This window comes from Bos indicus, chromosome 14 (genome assembly GCF_029378745.1).
Source record: "Bos indicus isolate NIAB-ARS_2022 breed Sahiwal x Tharparkar chromosome 14, NIAB-ARS_B.indTharparkar_mat_pri_1.0, whole genome shotgun sequence".
Taxonomy (NCBI): domain Eukaryota; kingdom Metazoa; phylum Chordata; class Mammalia; order Artiodactyla; family Bovidae; genus Bos; species Bos indicus.
In genome coordinates, this window is record NC_091773.1 from 19,501,035 (window position 1) to 19,521,744 (window position 20,710).

Genomic DNA, 20,710 nt, shown 5'->3' on the forward strand with positions numbered 1-20,710 from the left:
GTGGTTTTATCTATTCTGGTTCCTCTGCATTTCCCAATAAAGTTTGGAATAGGCCTAGACATATCTACACATTTTTTTTTGTTGGAACTTTAATGGGCATTGTGTCAAGCCGATCCACTCTTCTGGGGAGAAGTAGCATCTTCACGATGTTGAGTCTTCCAATCCATGATGTGGCACATGTTTATTTAGATGTCGACTGATTCCTTTAATCAGTGTTTTGGAGTTTGCAGCATACAACTCCTGACATATTTCATTAGGGTTATGCCTAAATAGTCCTTTTTCAGCAACTGAAAATACTGTGTTTTAAATTTTGGGTTCGAAGGGTTCACTGGAAATGTGACCGATTTTGAATGTTAATCTTGTATGCTGGGACTCTGCTAAACTGACTTACTCATTTTAGGAACCTTTTTGTCTTTTGCAGATTCCTTGGGATTTCTGACCTAGACCATCATGTCATCTCACAGTTTTATTTCTTCCTTTCTGATTCTTTTGTTTTGCCTTGCTTCACTGTGCTAGTCAGTCTGTTTAGTACTTTGAAAGCACTCTATCAGAATCTAACATTTAACTTCCACATATATATATATATTATATATATATAAAATCTATCTATATATATAATCTAACGTTTAACTTCCACTTTCAAACACTCTGATATGAAAAAACCCTGAGAGGACATCAAGGACAGAGAACATGACCAGGAGCACATGGAGAGTGGGGGGGTGTGATGTCAGCAACGGGACACTCACGAAGCTGGATGAAGGGCAAAGTCACTACCCTATTCCCTCAACCGCAGACAAGTTCTCTCATTCCTTTCCACTTTCTCCCTGCCCCCACTACATAATGAAACTACTCAAAGAAAGGCTGGGCAAGGACAACAAAAACTACAAACCCAGGCGAACTTGTGGAAGAAAAGCACACACGCCCCTTGCCATTCTGTGCATGTCTGTCTGAAGCTAAAGCCCTGGTTTTACCAACTGGACTGGCCATCTTGGTGAGTAAAAAGAGTGGTACAATACTACTGACTGCTATATCCATGTAACAGAGCATCAGGCCGCCATGAAAAGGGCTGAAGCACTGACACATGATCCAACACGGATGGACCTCACTATCCATGGTTCCTCACTATCCATGGTTCCTCACTATCACATGTTCAGTACGCACAAACTCACAGACAGACAGCAGATGAACAGCTGCCAGGGGCTGCTGACAGTGGTGGGGGCCGGGGAGGGAGCGGCGGCTCATGGGGATGTGCCTCTTTGGGAGAGATTCCTGAATTAGAAATCAACTGTATTAGAAATCAGCTGTTCCTTAATTAGACAGTGATGGCATCAAGTCGGGCACTCTGACTTCAGAGACCATGCTCTGCTAAGAACACCCCACAAGTGTGGGGATTACTAAACACGTTGCAAGGTTAATCCAGTGCATTTCAGGATGATATTTTTCAAATTGTAGATAGAGATACTGAAAAAATTAAGTGCTCAGAGGGTAAACTGACAAGGTTAAACAAAGCCACAAACAGACACTCCAGACAAGACAGCGGAGCTGTAAGACAGAGGAGCTGGTTTCCTCAGAAGCTAGTGAAAGGAAGAGAAACCCAGCAAAGCTGGGAAAGAATCAGGGGACACGATCTCAATACAGAGGTGGAGATGTGGCAACAGAACAGAACTTATGGTGACCGTGGTAACTGGTCACACAGCGGTGACCATTTCATGATGTATAAAAATATCAAATCACTATGTTGTACACTTGAAACTAATATAATATTGTATGTTAATTATAACCCAGTAAAATTTTTTACGTTAAAAAAAAAGAAAAATAAATGCATACACATCTGAATTTAAGCCTTTTTTACTATTTCTTTGTACCATCACTTAAATTTATTATATAACCATGTAAGATAAATTTATAATTTTGGAATACCTCACATTTTGCAGGATATCTGGTAGTTACATTTTTAAAATGTCCTTCCTAATCTTAATTCTTTCTTCAAGATTTAGGATATAAAAATATTAACTAGAGCTTCCCTGGTGATCCAGTGGTTAAGAATCCACCTTGCTAAATCTCTTCCAACTCATTTGTTATAGTTTTAATTCTTTATAAAGGCTACATGATATTCCATGATGTGTGTATCAAAATTAGTTCAGTATTTTCTCTGTTGATAAGCATTCATTAAAAAAAAAGTATTGATACGTTGGTGGCATTTACAAAGGAACAGAGTGAAATTTACATGCTCACTTTTATATTTTTAAGTTGGAATTGTAGCATTCAAACTGGTGAACAAATGCTAAACATGAGTTTATTTTCATAAACAAAGCTATAATTACTGATTAAAAAAAAAAAAAAAAGAATCCACATTGCAATGCAGGGGACACAGATTCCAGCCCTGGTCCGGGAGGACCCCACAGGCCACGGAGCAACTAAGCCCATGTGCACAACTGCGCCCATGCCCTCCAGCACCCGTTATGTCACAACAAGAGAAGTCACGGTAATGAGAAGTTTGGGCGCCACAATGACGAGCAGTCCCCACTCGCTGTAACTAGGGAAAGCCCCACGCAGCAGCAAAGGCCTAGGACAGCCGAAACACTAAGTAAATAAATAACTAACACAACTTTGGTGATTGAAGTAAAGTCCGATGCTATAAAGAGCAATATTGCATAGGAACCTGGAATGTTAGGTCCATGAATCAAGGCAAATTGGAAGTGGTCAAACAGAAGACGGCAAGAGTGAACACTGACATTTTGGGAATCGGTGAACTAAAACAGACTGGAATGGGTGAATTTAACTCAGATGACCACTGTATCTACTACTGTGGGCAGGAATTTCTTAGAAGAAATGGAGTAGCCATCATAGTAAACAAAAGAGTCCGAAATGCAGTACTTGGATGCAGACTCAAAAATGACAGAATGATCTCTGTTTGTCTCCAAGGCAAACCATCCAATATCAGAGTAATCCAAGTCTATGCCCTGACCAGTAATGCTAAAGAAGCTGAAGTTGAACGGTTCTATGAAGACCTACAAGACCTTCTAGAACTAACACCCAAAAACGATGTCCTTTTCATTATAGGAGACTGGAATGCCAAAGTAGGAAGTCGAGAGATATCTAGAGTAACAGGCAAATTTCACCTTGGAGTACAAAATGAAGCAGGACAAAGGCTAAAAGAGTTTTGCCAAGAGAATGCACTGGTCATAGCAAACACCCTCTTCCAACAACATAAGAGAAGACTCTACACATGGACATCACAGATGGTCAACACCAAAATCAGATTGATTATATTCTTTGCAGCCAAAGATGAAGAAGCTCTATACAGTCAGCAAAAACAAGACCCGGAGCTGACAGTGGCTCAGATCATGAACTCTTTATTGCCAAATTCAGACTGAAATTGAAGAAAGTAGGGAAAACCACTAGACCATTTAGGTATGACCTAAATCAAATCCCTTACGATTATATAGTGGAAGTGAGAAATAGATTTAAGGGACTAGATCTGATAGACTGAGTGCCTGAAGAACTATGGACGCAGGTTTGTGACATTCTTGGGGATCAAGACCATCCCCAAGAAAAAGAAATGCAAAAAGGCAAAATGGTTGTCTGAGGAAACCTTAAAAATAGCTGAGAAAAGAAGAGAAGTGAAAGGCAAAGGAGAAAAGGAAAGATATACCCATTTGAATGCAGAGTTCCAAAGAATAGCAAGGAGAGATAAGAAAGTCTGTGAAAGTGCTGGAGTCAATATGCCAGCAAATTAGGAAAACTCAGCAGTGGCCACAGGACTGAAAAGGTCAGTTTTCATTCCAATCCCAAAGAAAGGCAATGCCAAAGAACGTTCAAAGTACCACACAATTGCACTCATCTCACACGCTAGCAAAGTAATGCTCAAAATTCTCCAAGTCAAGCTTCAACAGTACGTGAACCTCCAGATGTTCAAGCTGGATTTAGAAAAGGCAGAGGAACCAGAGATCAAATTGCCAACATCCACTGGATCATCGAAAAATCAAGAGAGTTCCAGAAAAACATCTACTTCTGCTTTATTGACTATACCAAAGCCTTTGAGCATGTGGATCACAATAAACTGTGGAAAATTCTTCAAGAGATGGGAATACCAGACCACCTAACCTGCCTCCTGAGAAATCTCTATGCAGGTCAAAAAACAACAGTCAGAACAGGACATGGAACAACGGACTGGTTCCAAATTAGGAAAGGAGTATGTCAAGGCTGTACATTGTCACCCTACTTATTTAACTTATATACAGAGTACATCATGAAAAATGCTGGGCTGAATGAAGCACAAGCTGGAATCAAGATTGCTGGGAGAAGTATCAGTAACCTCAGATATGCAGATTATACCACCCTTATGGCAGAAAGTGAAGAACTAAAGAGCCCCTTGATGAAAGTGAAAGAGGAGAGTGAAAAAGTTGGCTTAAAACTCAACATTCAGAAAACGAAGATCATGGCATCCGGTCCCATCACTTCATGGCAAGTAGATGGGGAAACAATGGAAACGGTGACAGACTTTATTTTGGGGGGCTCCAAAATCACTGCAGATGGTGACTGCAGCCATGAAATTAAAAGACGCTTGTTCCTTGGAAGAAAAGTTATGACCAACCTACACAGCAATATATATATATATATATATATATATATTTTTTTTTTTTTTTAACACAGCAATATTAAAAAGCAGACATTAGTTTGCCAACAAAGGTCTGTATAGTCAAACCTCTGGTTTTTCCAGTAGTCATGTATGGGTATGGGAGTTGGACTACAAAGAAAACTGAGGACCGAAAAATTGATACTTTGAACTGTGGTGTTGGAGAAGACTCTTGAGAGTCCCTTGGACAGCAAGGAGATTCAACCAGTGAATCCTAAAGGAAATCAATCCTGAATATTCATTGGAAGGACTGATGCTGAAGCTGAAACTCCAATACTTTGGCCACCTGATGGTAAGAACTGACTCAGTGGGAAAGACCCTGATGCTGGGAAAGATTGCAGGCAGGAGGAGAAGGGGAAGACAGAGGATGAGATGGTTGGATGGCATCACCGACTCAAAGGACATGAGTTTGAGTAAGCTCCAGGAGTTGGTGATGGGCAGGGAAGCCTGGTGTGCTGCAATCCATGGGATCACAAAGAGTCGGTCACGACTGAGCAAATGAAGGGAACTGAACTGAGCTCAAGTTCATATAAAACAAGTACTTTGTGCATTTCTGTTCTACCTGGGCAGGAACTGCCACACACACACACACACACACACACACACACTCAGAGAGGGGAAATAAGGAATTCTTGCTGCAAGCTGCTGCTGTCCAGAACTGCAGACAGTTCTTAGGCTGGTCTCAGGGCCCAGGAGGTCTTTATCACTTCAACAGTGTGACGTGACCTACTTACCAGTGTGGAGACAGGAACACTCACGCTCCACACAAAATCTGTCAGCCCAGATTTTCTGATAGATACATACACTTTTTATCCAACACTACCGGTGCGCTCTCATATTTGAAACAAGCTAGCCTCTTCACAATCTACTCCATCACCACAAATTCACATACCACGTAGCTGCCCTGCACAGACTCCCCGGAAGACCCTCTGCTCTCCTGTGGGGATGGTCTACATGGGCACAAGCAACAAACCAACACAACCCTCCGCCAGTGACTGGGCTCTGAGGCAACATAAAATGGTAAAACTACAAAGAAGACAGCGGGGGAAATCAGGGCTGCAGAGGTCCTGGGGCGTGGGGTGGCGCCTGGACGCCCAGCATGTTTTGTCCTTTGAATCTGGTGGTGGCATCCTGGGTAGCCCTACAGTTGTTCACTCTACTCTGCACTGAGGAACAGCTCTCATGTCTGTCACGTTTCCCCATAAACAAGGCTAAGTGAGTGAAAAGATCAGTAAAGGAGACACAGGGCGCACACACGTGTCCGTTACTAGCGGTGGCAGAAACTGGAAAGGACACCGTTGGAAACAACAAAGAGAAAAGCAACCATTCTCCTTTGTTTATAAACAAGTTTGCATTCGTGGAGAAAGACATGCAGTAAATGCCCAGCGGAAAGGAGATGTTTAAATTTCCTTTTCCCCATATATTAACAACCAGTGACGGCGGCAGCTGTACTATGAGCTCCCACAGATAATCCTGGAGGCCTGGTCTGATGCTTCTCCAACATGTTGTGGTCCAGCCCCAGGGCACCCTTGGGACCACTCTCTCCACTGTCAGTGATTCCAGGCAGAGGAGCAAAGTCTTTGGTTTAAAAAGAATAGTAATGAAAATGACTATACTATAATGAAAAATAGTAACGAAAATGTCCAGTTCTTAAATGTCATATTTTCATTCGTAAGTGTCTAAGTAAACAGGAAAAAAAAAATGTTGAACTAAACCTGAGGCATTCAGTGCAATTAGTATGGATCTGATGCTCCTCCTGTCATTCAAGATAATTGCAGCAGAGATGGCTCACTGCTGCTGTTTAACAAAAACAGTGGAAAACACCAAGAATCTAAATTTACATCACTCCTGACAAGAAATGGTCAGACTTCTGATCTGAGGGCCAGGGATTACAACTATAAAGCAAATGAGAAATTTAACAGAAGTGAATTCCCCTGGAACTGGAAGTAACTACATGTAGGCCAGAGCACCAGGGATGCAGCCGATGGCCTCTGGAGGACCAGGCTCCAGGCCCACCCTTGACCTGCAGCCAAGTTATTACTTGTCTCAGGAGCTTCCGGGTCTTTACTTAAAAACACAGTAACATGACCTAATTTGCCAGCAGGCTGGAGAGTTGAAGGGAAAGAAAGAAGGACCACAGTGGCAGTGACACTTCTCTTCCCACTTCTACGTCCTATATGAACGGACAGGCATTTTACTGCAAACAAAAAGATTTAAGTAGCTTCTACCTAAAATTATCATACGTAAGATTCTCCAAATTTGAGAAGGCACTTAACAAAAGCAAAATCAAGCATTTGTGTTTCATATTTGAGATGAACAAGGAACATCCCACCAAGCTTCTGAATCACATGGCCCAGTGCCCCACGATAAGGCCTGCTGCCCCAGGCTATTATGCTGAGAGAGGAAGAGGAAAAACCATATACATATATTTTTATACTTAGTTTTGTTTATTTATTTGGCTGTGCCAAATCTTAGCTGCAGCATGCAGGATCTAGTTCCCTGACCAGAGATGGAATCCAGGCCCCTTGCCTTAGGAGTCTTAACCACTGGACCACCAGGGAAGTCTCAAGAAAGAACCGTGTGGATATGTGAAATGTCCAGAACAAAAGCCAGTCCTCAGTGATCACTTCCCAATCACGCAGCCCTAGGAGCTGGGTGGGGGCCATGGTGGCCCAACCCACCACCTCCCAGTTCTAAACAGAAGAGCTCTATGCAGATTTATTATTAACACAGAGCTTGCTGTCTGGACTTCTATTTTTTAAAAGTTTGAAAGCTTTAAAACTGCTGGTCCCCTGCAGGTAGATCATTTTGATTTTTGTGAGATGAGTGTGGGGAGAAGGGGAGTACTGAGATTTGTAAGAGAAGGAATGAATGAAAAAGCAAAAAAAAAATCCTGTCCACTGGCTGAATTCTAGACTTACTGTGCTGCAGGTAAATTTACTGGATAAATTACTAACCAGAGTTAGGCAGCAGATGTTTTTGTGTTCCTGTATCAGCTGATCTTCCTTCTGGTCTCTTGGATTCCTGTTTTAGCTAAAATCTCTCTGTACTTTTAACTCCACTGGCTTCATTACCCCTTCTTGCCCACTGTTATAATTAACAAGGCCAACTTGATTTCTGTTCTATCTTGGAAAAAAATAAAAACACTTCCAACCTCTAGTTATCATTCTTCTAAATTACTCATCGTACTCTTCCCATTTTGTTTGTAAAAACAAGAAAGAGTTAGATTAATGCTGACCAGAGCTCTACTTTTTAGTTAAATGGAAAAGAGAAAAAAGTGGGAGGAGCAAGGGCAGAACCACTACCATGGTGTTCTCAGGTGTGCAGAACCACTTGTGTGTGAACTCACGAAGTCACAACCGCCTGGGAAGGCAAGTGCTACCTGTCCTGCCTGACGCCTGAGGGGTCAGCCCCCAGCGCACAGACCGACGCCTGAGATGAGACACACAGACGGTGGTGCAGAGCCCTGCTCTCCCCTCCACTGCCTCTACTCAGTGACCAGCGTTGCTCCTGAAGCTTTGATTTTGCTAAGCAAGCCCCCTGCACCAGTCAGGCCGACACTGCCAAAATCACCCCAGTGAACTGGGTTCGACTTAGGAAAGGGGGTGGGTGTCTGAGCCACTTCGGAGATTGCTACTAACAATTCCTTTTTCAAATGGCCAAGAACTACTGTGACAGTCTGCTGTGGTTCAGACCTCATCATTTTAGTCAGGTTTTCACTGCACGCTCTATTGATTGCTACAGAGGACATGAGGATAAGTAACACTTGGCTCCAGCAAGACAGTCTATTTTTGGTCAAGAGATAACAGGAATGAACTTATGGGTGGGGACGTGCCCTCCCATGGGTGTCTGCCATGAACTGGAACAAGCCACACCCTGAAAGCCTCTGGGTAAAGCCCCACCCGCTCCAGCAAAAACCTCCTCCGACTGTCAGTACAGCCCCGCAGGCAGGTCAGCTTCCTGCTGACTGGACTGACTTCAGCCCTGCATCCACACTCAGCCACCGTGTTCATGAACCACTGACAGGGACAGACATGCAGAGGACCCTCAGGGCAGAACTTCTGTATCTAACTGCCGACAGGGTGAATTTCTTTTTATTGGATGGTTTTCTGAAGCACTACTAGGGCAGTAATCCTGACAGTGGTTAATGCTTGGCCTACACAGTTCAAACGCCTCTTTCAGGTGGTTTGTGGTTCTCTTCTCCTCCTCTTCCTGTGATCAACCTGGTGGGCGTATGAGCCTCTCTGTAATCTGCCGGTTTTCCCCTTTGTCTATATATTCATCACTGGTTACACAGAGAGATATACAAGAGTTTTCTCTTCTTAAGGGTTGTTCATTGAATGATAAAGGTAAGGAATGGTTTAGAAGTGCCCAGTTTACTAAAGAAATCTGTCCTGCTGCTGCTGCTGCTGCTAAGTCGCTTCAGTCATGTCCGAAAAGAAATCTGTCCTAGTTTCCCAGAAATAATCTTTACGGTTCAAGTTCAATACTCGACATTTCCTTCTGAGCCCCTAACTCCCGACTTAGGTCTTTTTGAATGATGTGAAATTATGCCTAGACATTCCATTTAGAAACTATTCTTCTCCAACTGGACTTATGAAACATTTGTAGCTGTTTTCATAACACAGTGTACTTTTGGGGCAATGAATTCATTTATGTCCCTTTAAAAGGCTGAGGTGAAATTCACATGACGCAGGATTAACTGTGTCACACAGCACAGTTCACTGGCAGTGAGCACATTCACAATGTCGTCCAGTCCTGGAATACAGTCATCGTCCCAGCAAGACACGGTGCCCGCCAGCAGTCACCCCCTGCTCTCCTCCCGTCTGGCGAGCACCAACCCGCACTCTGTCGCCATGGGTTTGTCTCCTCTGTTTCATGCAAGCGGGACCCCACAGCATGCATGCAGCCTTCTGCGTGGACTCCCTTCACTCAGCATCGTGTTCTACATGAGTCAGTGCTTTGTGCCTTTTGGCCAGTTTTTTGAGCATCCTTGGTTTTAGGATTTAGTACATTCTCTTTCAGTGACACTTTATTCTCCTGCCATTAACTGGGTGGTGAACCCACCAGGAACAATTTTTCAAAATGATGAAAGATTTCTTGAGTATGTCTCTTGAAAGAGGATTCCAACCACAGCAATGAGCAAACCCCAAGGGAAGTGTGTCTCTTTAAGAGGCAGCTGTTTGAAGAGGGGAATCAAAGGAGGAAGTCATTGAGGCTTCTGTTCCCAGGAGCACATTCACCAGACTCGCTTTCTGCTGAAACAGCATCTGAGATGATGCCTCAACAACGGCCCCCAAGCCCCGTCCACTCGTGCTGGACGGTTCCTAAAAGCTTCCTGTGCTGCCCCTCCACACACCTGGCCACACAAGGGCCTCCAGGAGACCGACGCCCCAGGGCCCAGAGTCACGCAGAGCCTGACCTGGGCTAGCCACCCTCACCTGTTCCAGGCCCTCCTCCATAAGCTGGGATTCCATCCCTGACAAAGTGCTTTCCCATCACCCTCAAGCGCGTCCCCCTGGGCATAGTGGGGAGGAGCCAGGGTCCCAGCCTGGGGCACACAGAGGATGTGTTTCCCATCTGCACTTGGTCTTTGGACAACTCAGCCTCCAATCTTCCCTCTAAAACTGTGCACCAGTGATTACTGCCAAGAAAGCACAAGTTCAAGGCTTGTTGAGGAAAATCTAAGATGAATCCAAGCAAACAACTAATGTCCATTCCACAAACACTTCTTATGAGCCTCTCAGGTGCCAGGGATTGAACCGTGCACAGGAAATACAATGGTGAGTGAGAAACAGAGCCTGCACTCACAGAGCCTGGCGATGGGCAGGCCAGCGTGGACACTGGCCACCAGGTATGCTAATCCACAAAGGTCTACACCATGCAGAGGGGAGTGACTGGGTTGAGAACCAGTCTGTATGTCAGTAAGCCACTGGGACTCTGAGCTGGGCAGCCTGTACCTGACACAGGCAAGCTAGGGGAGCCATTCCAGGGCTCCTCAGACAGGTGTTGATAATTGCATATTATCACTAAGATGTCACTCAAATTTACATTAGAATACACCCCTCTGGTGGGACACAGGTCATGAGAAACCCACATAGCCCTGAGCACTGGGCCAAGGGAGCTGCTGCAGGAGACAGAGGGCCTTAGAGAGCCCAGATATGAGGGCAGGAAGGACTGGTACCTGGGACAAAGGGTGACTGCTCTGGACAGGAAGTACTGTGGGCTGGGGGTGGGATGGGGGCTTCTGACCTCCTGGCCGTGGGTTAGTTTGTGAGCAAGCTAACTAAGCTTGGTTTTGAACTTAAAGATTATTGGTACTTAAATCTGTTACCTTTAAAACAAAAGCTGGCATGTAAACACTAACTATTAATTGGACCATTTTCTGAAATACACCCCCCTCAGCGTCCCCAACCCCTCACTCTATCCTCAAAGCTTACCAGTCTCTGCCCCAGGCAGGGGAGTGGATGTCTCAACCAGGGGGGTGGGTCCTCCCGCCCTCACCTGAGTCCTCAGCCCCCGACTCCTGCAGTTCTCTCCAGGGTCCCCAGATCTGAACCTGCCCTCTGAGCCCCACAAAATGGCTGCTGTGTCTGGTACTCACTGTCGGGTGTGTTTCAGGACCTCCTCCTGGCTCTCCTGCTGGTCTGTGAGCTCGGGCAGGAAAGGGCTAATCTACCCTCCTGGCATCAGTCCTGGCTCCCTGGAGAATCTCCCCACTCCCACCCCGGAGTGACCGGAAGTTACAAATCCACGGTGCCAGGTCCCTGCTTCTGCCCCCAGCGGCTGCAGAGATCCCCAGGTCTGCACCGCTGCCCCAATCACTCCCTCTGTTTCAAATATATTAAAAATACAAGACCAGAATCAGCTCTACTCCATTTTCAATTTTGTTACCTCTTCGTTTCTTCTCTCAAAAACTCCTAGGGGCCCTAATTTTCCCTGGGTCACTGCAGAATTCCTAGTTAACAGGATTTGAGGCTTCATCTGACTGACTTTTTATTTCAGTACTTTCTGATTTAGGATAAATCCCCCAAATCTAGCAGAGCAGTAACTAGCCAGACACATAGCACAAACAGGCACCAAATATTTAAAGAGTAAATGAATTATACTTTCTCCTAACCCTACTTTTATGTCTTCACAGATAACATCTTACCAATTTGAGGAGAAATTTTCTATTTGCAAGATCAAGATGTCTGTACATTCTCACTCACTGCTTTCAGGAAATCTTCTGAGATCAGATATTTAAGACCTCATCACTTAAAGCAACAACCGCCCAAGTCCTTGGGCAGGTCTAGTCTTCAGTTCAAAGGAGGCAATTCAAGGTCAAAGACCATGTAAGTTGCTTCCTCATCATGGTCAGCACTCAGGCAGACTCGTCTGTATACAGTGAAGGCTGACTAAACAACAGTCTTCAGTACATTACTCTCAAAGTGCCACTGAAAAAAATCTAAACAAATTTTCCCTCAGTATTGATATATCACATAAAAATAAGATCACCTACTAATCAGCAATAAAAAGATAAAGCTCATACCCAGAATTAGGACATCAAAGTAAAGTGAGTTTTCAGCCTATCTGACCTCTACACCGTTGCAGAGGCCACCTGGGAGAACAAAGGTCAGGGGACACGCCTGTCCCTGGACAAACAGCCTGAGTCCTGGGGAAGAAGCGAGCAGGGCAGGGGTGGGCTCAGCAGTGCTATTTGAAAGGGTCTTTGCCATTACATCCAGGCTATTTTCCTGACTCTTCTCACTTTAACTGGTCAGTAGGGACACAAAACACCAAAAATGTGTCAGAGAAACACAAAAGACGGCTGTTTTTGTTCAACCATTCCAAGGGGGGAAGGTGAACAGGGTGGGGTGCCCTGCACAGGGGCCCAGCCCCGAGGCCATCAGTCCACCTAGAGCTGCCACTAGGACAGTGGACCATCAGGAGCTAAAATTTAAACGACTCCATGACTTAGCCCAAACAAAAACTACCTTCAAACTGACAAAGAAGCAGCTTTCTATATTAGACATTGGAGTTATATAATTACAATTAATCATTTTAGCTTGAGTTCTGGGAAGTAAGTCTATTTTGTTAAGATTTATGAGAAATATATTTTGTTAAGGTTTATGAGTTGCTACGAAACACAATAATTTAGGGGAAAAAAGAGACAATTTTTGTTTACTGGGCCATGGATGGATGACTGGCAGTGGGTGATGTCACTAATAGGCAATTATAACATTCAGCATTCCAAAACTATTAAATAATTTGTTTTGAAGAAATATAGCTTCCAAAAGAACAAAAAGACAATCTATTTGGATGGTTACATGTCAAAGTAAAGTTAAATACATAAGATAAAGAAATTAATTCCAACCTAAAAAGAAGTATCAACTATTTCAATAGCAAACCCACCCCATTATTCTTGCCTGGAAAATCTCACGGACAAAGGAGCCTGGGGGGCTATAGTCCATGTGGTGGCAAAGAGTAGGACATGACTTAGCAACTAAATGACATTTAGTCAAATTTTAGTTCAACTTAAAAATGGAGTGGGTTCCAAAAGTTTGTCTGTAAACAAATTATTTAGATTACTCAGTGCATTTCCTACAGAAAAAATATGTCCTATGGCAATGTTGTAGACAATAGTATACCTCCAGTACAACTCACAAGAACCCGGTTAAATGTCAGGTACACAGACGGTTCTGTGGCCTCACGGTAAAGAGCAGGTGCTTTATGGAGCCAGAGCCCCTGGGCCCCAGGCTCTGTCAGTCCCCAGGAGCACGGCCCTGGAGGTGAGTCCCGCCTTCACCAGCAGGAAGTGTGTCCCCAGAAGCAGCCCCTTGGCCTGCAGCACTCCAGGAGATCTGCCAGCTGGAGGGGCTCCATTGAGATGCACGTGACGCAGAGCCCCACGTACCTGGTGTGTGGTGGCGACGGGGGGAACCGTGCTGAGTGCACCTCTGGGAGGTCTACACAGGGCCAGTGGAGTTACTGCCGCCAGGCTAATGTCAGGGCAACACCTCGCTTACCACAACTACACACGGTCTTTCCAGATGCTTGTGATTCTGAAACCAAGGGCTAAATGGGGTTCAACTTCATAAGGACAAGGTTCATGCGGCCCAGTTGGGCTTTCCAAATATCTGGGCAGTGCTGTGCCTAACGTATAAGGCAATTACATTATAATACAGCCACCTTTCCACAAACAGGAGGAAGAATCTGTTACAAGACAAACATGCATGGATCAACGCAGGGCTCACAAGGGATCTGTCCTTCAGGAAAGCAGGGTCCTGGGTGGAGCCACTGCTCACCTGCCTGGTGCCACGTGAAAGACAGATTAGGCACAGAGCCGGGATGGGGAGAGCGGACTGTGGATGGAGGTCAGGTGGAGGAATGCTCGGCAATGCTCCAAGTTTAGGAAGACCACAGCAGACGGCTGCGGTGCAAACCACCGGCTTCCAACCTGCTCCAAGTCAGACCGCATGTGCACATGATGGGCTTGCCCTCCCGCAGACAGTGTGACAAGCTGAGACGTTACTCCAGCAAAACACGGACATCAAGACCTACAATGACATGCTGTTTGAGGAAAGAGGCTCCAATGAGAAATCCCCAAATTCACTGTTTACAATTCTCTACATGACTGGATAGTTCCATTAAAAATGTTCTTCTTTCCCCTAATTCAAGACTAAGATGATTACTTGAATGGAACAATGAACTGCTGGGCCAGATCCATGTACTATTTCTACCCAAAACAACATCGAGGGTGAGGTGCCATGCAGCTCGACAGAAAATATGCTTTCTTGCCATGGAAAGCAAAAAACACGGCAAAATAAAGAGTTCTGAAATGCCTTTTCACAAAGTTGTATTTTCATTTATATAAACTGACTCATGCGAAGCTACCTTATTAGTATAGATAGTATATAGAAAAAACTTTAGAATGAAAAGACACATGTATAGCATTTTTAATCCTAATCTTAATAAAACTGTGAATCACTAAACTTGCAACATTATTTCTGTTGTCACTTATACTGTTTCTCTCAGAAATACTTTATGAGCTTAACCCAACTCCCAGCCTTGTTTTAGAGGCAAACTTTCAGGCCTAAAAATAAAAGTACAGATGTCTCACCTTGCTCTGGTGACCTTCTGCAGAACCTTCATGCCTGACAGCCTGCAGCACTTCCCCTCCAGCCGCCTGTCTTTCAGGATGCCGCCCTCCAAGTGCACCTCACTGAAGAGTCCAAGGGCGTCTTGCACAAGAAGGCAGACTCTACAAAAAAGCATCCACATGTGCTCTTTAGGAAACAGGTTTTGATTCGGTACAGAGACCAGAATTTCCTTCTCCTTCAACAGAAATCCACTGTAGGCATCTTCCCAAATAGGTGAACCAGGATAAATGAACAATATTGAACTAAAACATGCACTTCTTAGATTTGTACAAGCAGGTGCGTGGACCACCACCCACAGAAAACAGTAGGAGACAGAATTCTCTTCAGGAAGATAACTACGCCCTAACCCCAATGTGCTTTACAAGAGCACACTGAGACCACCTTTCAAATCAAGTATTTTACCACTGCCAGACACAGAGTAGCCCCTTTCCCTTGTTTACCCTGTCTGCCGTAACAGAAACATTTATGTTTCGTATGGATGCTCAACACTGAGCCACGGTCTCTCATGATCCTGTCCTGTTTGGAGCAGCCTGCCGAGTGAAGGCAGGGATGAAGACAGCACGCACTTCCATGTTACACCTATCCTGTGGTTTTGTCCCCTGACCATTCCGCAATGCAGAGCCTCTAGGAGGGAAGCCCTTCGGTTTGCCCTGACTTGCTCCTCTGCTCCTAGTCTAACTCAGGCTGAGGCAGGGGCAGGTGACCAGGCTCCATCTGCCAGCTGTGAGAGGGCAGGGCAGGGGGTGCTACACCCACTCTCATGCCCTCGGTCGCCTCACCGACCCCTGGAGCATTTCACACTGCTCTGTATTACTGTTAACATATATGAAGTCAAGATGTATACAAAAACCTCCATGGATCTGTTTTTAAATTTATTTAATTGGAGGCTAATTACTTTACAATTATTGTAGTGGTTTTTGCCATACACTGACATGAATCAGCCATGGGTGTACATGTGTTCCCCATCCTGAACTCCCCTCCCACCTCCCTCCCCATCCCACCCCTCAGGGTCATCCCAGTGCACCGGCCCTGAGTGCCTGTCTCATGCATCGAACCTGGACTGGCGATCTGTTTCACATTTATGATGATATACGTGTTCCAATGCTTCTCTCAAATCATCCCACCCTGGTCTTCTCCCACAGAGTCCAAAAGGATCTGCTTTTTAAGACTAGAATTTTTTTCTTAATTGGAGGATACTTGCTTCACAATGTTGTATTTGTTTCTGCCATGCAACAATGGGAATCAGCCATAAGTGTTTATATATCCCTTCCCTCTGGAACCTCCCTCCCCACCCCACCCTACCCCACCCCACTAGGTCATCACAGAGCACTGGGTTGATCTCCTCAAGGCTCACAGCAACTTCCGACTAGCTATCTACTCTGCATATGGTAATGTATATATTTCAATCCTACCTGAAACTAGAGAGAATTTCTGACTGCTTGTGTTGAGAAGGGGGAGGTGGGGAACTGGATCCTACCCTTGCCTTAAACCTGCTCTGACGTTTGCCCATGTCGCAGATGACCCAGGAAGGGTGCTCCTGTTTATTCTTCTGCCTGGAGTCCGTCCTGACTTGGGGGGGAGGGAGGCACTCAGGCCCCCCTACTACTCTCCTCACCGTGTTCACACCCAGCACACACACCCTCCCGCCTTGCTCTGCTCTCACAGGCAGCTTTGTCCCTCTGGCCCACGGGACGGGAGCCGGGCGGTCAGCACACTCCCAGTGGGAGCGGGCTGAGGAGCACACAGGAGCCCCAAGCACTACACTTGTTTCCTGCTCCTGACCAGCAATCTTCAAAAACCACTGCAGGTCTGCACAGAAAAGGCCCTCGATCAACTTGTTTTTCCTGAATCAAGAGGTGTTTCCCATAAATTACATCACATTCAGGGAACACGAATGCCTTCGCAGGGAGGTAGTACCCTGGGGGTGACTGCAGTAGCTGGAATGTTCTCACTGTAAGGAGATGGTGGGGAGTGAGCTCTGGGGCTGTGAGCAGGAAGGGCGCTCGGGCTGGCACAGGGACGGCACCAGGAGTCCGTCCTGCCTTGGGGGGAGGGAGGGGCGCTCAGGGCAGTTTTTAGAACAAGGTTCTCTGTACAGCCCATGCTCCACCTCCGTCGGTCTGTGACTAGACTGCGCATGACTGTGCTTGCTGTTTTAGATGGTGTTTTTCTTTGTGGCCAAAGGATGGAAAAAGTACAATCAGCTCCTGTAATTCATCAATCCTAATGGAGTTTACTATTCACAACACTTCTAAGGAGGTACAAGTTACCATCTGGTCTGTGCATAAGGAAAGCGTCCACCTCCCAGCCCCGATGCTCTTTTTGCATCATCTTCTCTGACTGCCCTTGAATGTCTTCAGTGCCACAGTGAACAGAGGCAGTGACATGGCATCCTCATTGTGTTCTTGATTTTAAAGAAAGTTTGTATCCTCAATTTTTTTTTTTTTTGGTTGTAGATATTCTTCATCAGGTTAAAGATTCCTAGTTTACTGAGAAAGTTTAAAAATCATGAATGGGTATTAGAGCTTATAAAATGCATTTTTTGTAGTCAATGAAAAGACTGTATGTTTTCATCTCCTTTACTAATGTGGTTAAATGACAATGACAGTTTACCAAGTATGAAACCAATTTTTTACTCCCAAGAAAGAGCAAGGATTCTGCTGTGTATTCAGACTTGTTATCTATACCCATGAGTGATATGGACCTTTAATTTTCTCTCTTAGATTTGGTATCAGGATTCTTTATATCAGCTTCATATAATGAGCTGATAGGAATTCCTTTTTCATGTGAAGACTTCATATAAGACTTGAGTCATATGTTTTTCGACACATGACTTTGAAAGGATTTAGTAATAAAATGACTTCGCTACCATGCTTTCTTTACCTGGGAAGACTTTAACTCTCAATTTCTTGAATAACAGTTGAACTTTGGGGGATTTTCTGGTAAGTTATATTTTTCTAGGGGTTTATCCATTTTGTTTACATTTTCAAGTTTATTAGCATAAAGATAGAATAATACCCTCTCACTGCATCTCTAACTGATGGGGCTGATCCTCATATCTTCCCTTTTCAGTTGTGCTTATTTACATCTTCTCTCCTCTCTTTATGAGTTTTTCATTGAATTATTATTAATCATTTCAAAGAACCAACTCTTGGCTTTGTTTACTCAGTTCATGTCATTAATTTCTACCCTTATGCTTATAATCTCCTTCCTTCTATTTTCTTGGTATTTATCCTATTATTTTTAAATTGCTTTTTATGTTAGAGCCTTGGCTTATTTAATTTTGAACCTCCCTTCTTTCTAAAGTGAGCTTAGACTATAACATTTCTTCTAAGTATCAAACTAATGATATCACATAAAATTTGATATTTAGTATTTTTACGATTATTCATCAGTTCTAGGTATTTTTAAATTTCCATTATTATTTCTTCTTTGATCCAGGAATTATTTGGAAGTATTTAAAATTTTTTTCTGTAAGGATTGAAAATGCACATATTTTTGTCATTAACTCTAATTTAATTGTACTACAGTGAAAGAATATGCTCTCTGATAATGGTTCTCTTACATTTGTAGGATCTGCTGTATGGCCTAGCACACAATCACTTTTTAAGACAATATCAACCAAGAAGAATGGACATGCTCTAGTTGTTAAAGATGGTTTTGTATGAGATTTGTAAGTCAAGTTACTTAAGTGTATTTTTCAAGTCTTGTGTTCCTTCACTAACTTTTTTTGTCTGCCTCACTGACTAGTTATTCGATTAGCTACCTATTGCTACACAGCAAGTCATTCTACAAGTTAGAAGCTTAAAATAACAAACATTAATTTTTTTGAGTGGGCATGGGTTAGAAATGCATCATCTTGACAGTGGGTGGTGGGTGCCAGGCCCTGTTCCATGGGCATCATTTTATCCTTAGATGGCCTCTGAGGGTGTGATTATTCTCACCCTCACTCAGCATACAGAGAACTGAAGATCAGAAGGTTTTCGGGTCTTGCCCAAGACCACATAATGTTACATAAGAGAACTCTTAACAATAAGATAAAATGAACATATAAACATATTTAACATAAATCTCTTTTTAAATGTACAAAACTGGGAAATTACCAGGCTAAGAAATTAGCCAGAAATGAAGCTAAACTCCTTATGTCAAGACAGGTAAACCCGATGAACACACAGTGGGAGTGAGGAGCAAAGCAGAGAACGGCAGCCCGCAGCAGCGTGTGGGCTCAAAAACCGTGCTGATGCGTGGCTCTGCACCCGCTGCGGCAGCCACGCAGGCTGCTGAGACTTCAAATGCGGCTAACGTGGGCGAGGAGCTGAATTTTAAGTTTTACCTAACTGTAATTAGTTTAAATGTAAACAGCTACATATGGCAGCACAGTCTAAAGGCATAACAATTAGAGTATCCGAAAAACTATAAATATTATACTTAATAATCAGCTAATCAACCTTTACATACAGATGTGAGAGTTGGATCATAAAGAAAGCTGAGCATCGAAGAATTGATGCTTTCAAACTGTGGTGCTGGAGAAGACTCTTGACAGTCCCTTAGACAGCCAGGAGATCAAACCAGTCAATCCTAAAGGAAATCAATACTGAATATTCACTGGAAGGACTGATGCTGAAGTTCCAATACTTTCTGTACCTGATGCAAAGAGCTGACTCATTGGAAAAGACCCTGATGCTTGGAAAGATTGAGGGCAGGAGGAGGAAGAGGCAACAGAGGATGAGACGGTTGGATGGCAACACTGACTTAATGGACATGAGTTTGAGCAAACTCCAGAAGACACTGAAGGACAGGGGAGTCTGGCATGCTGCAGTTCATGGGGTCGCAAAGAGTCAGACATTACTTAGCAATCAAATTATGTTTTACCAAACATTAATATTCAAATATATTAATAGGTATTCCTTGAAAATCATCACCAAAATGTTGCTAGCGATAATTTTTCTAAAATTTACTTTGTCAGATCTACAGAGGTAAAAATACATCAAAATCATATATAATTATTACTGTGTTCAATTTTCCTTGCAATATAGTATTTTATACCCAAGAACACCAGGAAACCCCTGTCCGCTCACCTGATGCACTATGGTTTCAGTCTGTTCGGGAGTGGTTATTTGGCAGGTGGAAACCAGAAGAATGCCCTATCTATCTTAAAGATACTAGTGTTAAATTTCCACACATGTGACATTTTTTTAATATGCTGTGGCTATAAGACATTGATACTGGCTCTAAGAGTTGTCCATGGGTCAAGCAGCTGACTGTCCAGTGTGGGGACGGAGGCGGTGTGGAGGCCTGCAGGGCAGTGAGCTTTGTATCCACCTCTCCCCGTGGGTGTGCCGACTGCTCCTGAGCGCACCCCTCCTGTCTCTCAAGTCCGACAGCGATTCCTGGGCAGCCCTTGGCTCTTTCCCTGATGCTCTCTGTTACCTGCTCATGGCTCTGTCATCTGCCTGAAGCACTCTGTGAACTGCTCTCCCAGATCCCGTTCCCTTCACTCTCGGGTACCACCTCCCTCTGGGCAGTGCCCCTCTGCCTGCACGGATGCCTCTGCCCCAGCATGGGTGCTGGTGGGCGTGGGTCTTCTGGGCGAGCCTCTCACCCTGAGGGTGAGCTAGGGGAGGTACTCTTGGCCCCCCACACTTGGGGTGGAGCCTCTCAACAGAGGCCTGGGGATGAGGGATGTGGTGGACAGCCCTCCTAGAAGGAGACCGAGTGCTGGACTGGGCACTGTCTGTGGCCCTGGAGCAGAGCCTAGAGCAGGAGCAGCTGGCAGGAAGTGGGTCAAGGCTCAAGAGCCACAGACTCACTGTTCTTACTGAGACATAGTAGGTTTCCATGATTCTACAGATGGAATGTCCTCCATCTGCTGTGTGCCCTTAGGACAATTTCCAAAAGCTCAAATGATTGTTGTTCAGTTTCTGCAGCT

General features: G+C 44.4%; 1 protein-coding gene and 1 long non-coding RNA gene across 12 annotated transcripts in view; one reads left to right on the forward strand and one right to left on the reverse strand.

Moving 5' to 3' along the window:
* The window catches only part of SPIDR (scaffold protein involved in DNA repair), a 277,621-nt gene that overhangs the window by 27,000 nt on the left and 229,911 nt on the right, over window positions 1-20,710 (reverse strand). For 10 of the 11 annotated variants that reach the window (XM_019973800.2, XM_070802509.1, XM_070802510.1 and 7 more), the window contains one exon: window positions 14,742-14,882. The exons of the other annotated variant lie outside the window; for it this stretch is intronic. In XM_019973800.2, coding sequence (XP_019829359.2) covers window positions 14,742-14,882 — 141 coding nt within the window. The remainder of the gene's footprint in view (window positions 1-14,741; window positions 14,883-20,710) is intronic. 11 annotated transcript variants of the gene reach the window in all.
* LOC139186888 (uncharacterized) lies at window positions 17,586-19,713 on the forward strand. Its single transcript, XR_011570567.1, has 3 exons — window positions 17,586-17,723; window positions 18,355-18,454; window positions 19,242-19,713. It is a non-coding gene; the product is annotated as an uncharacterized lncRNA (long non-coding RNA).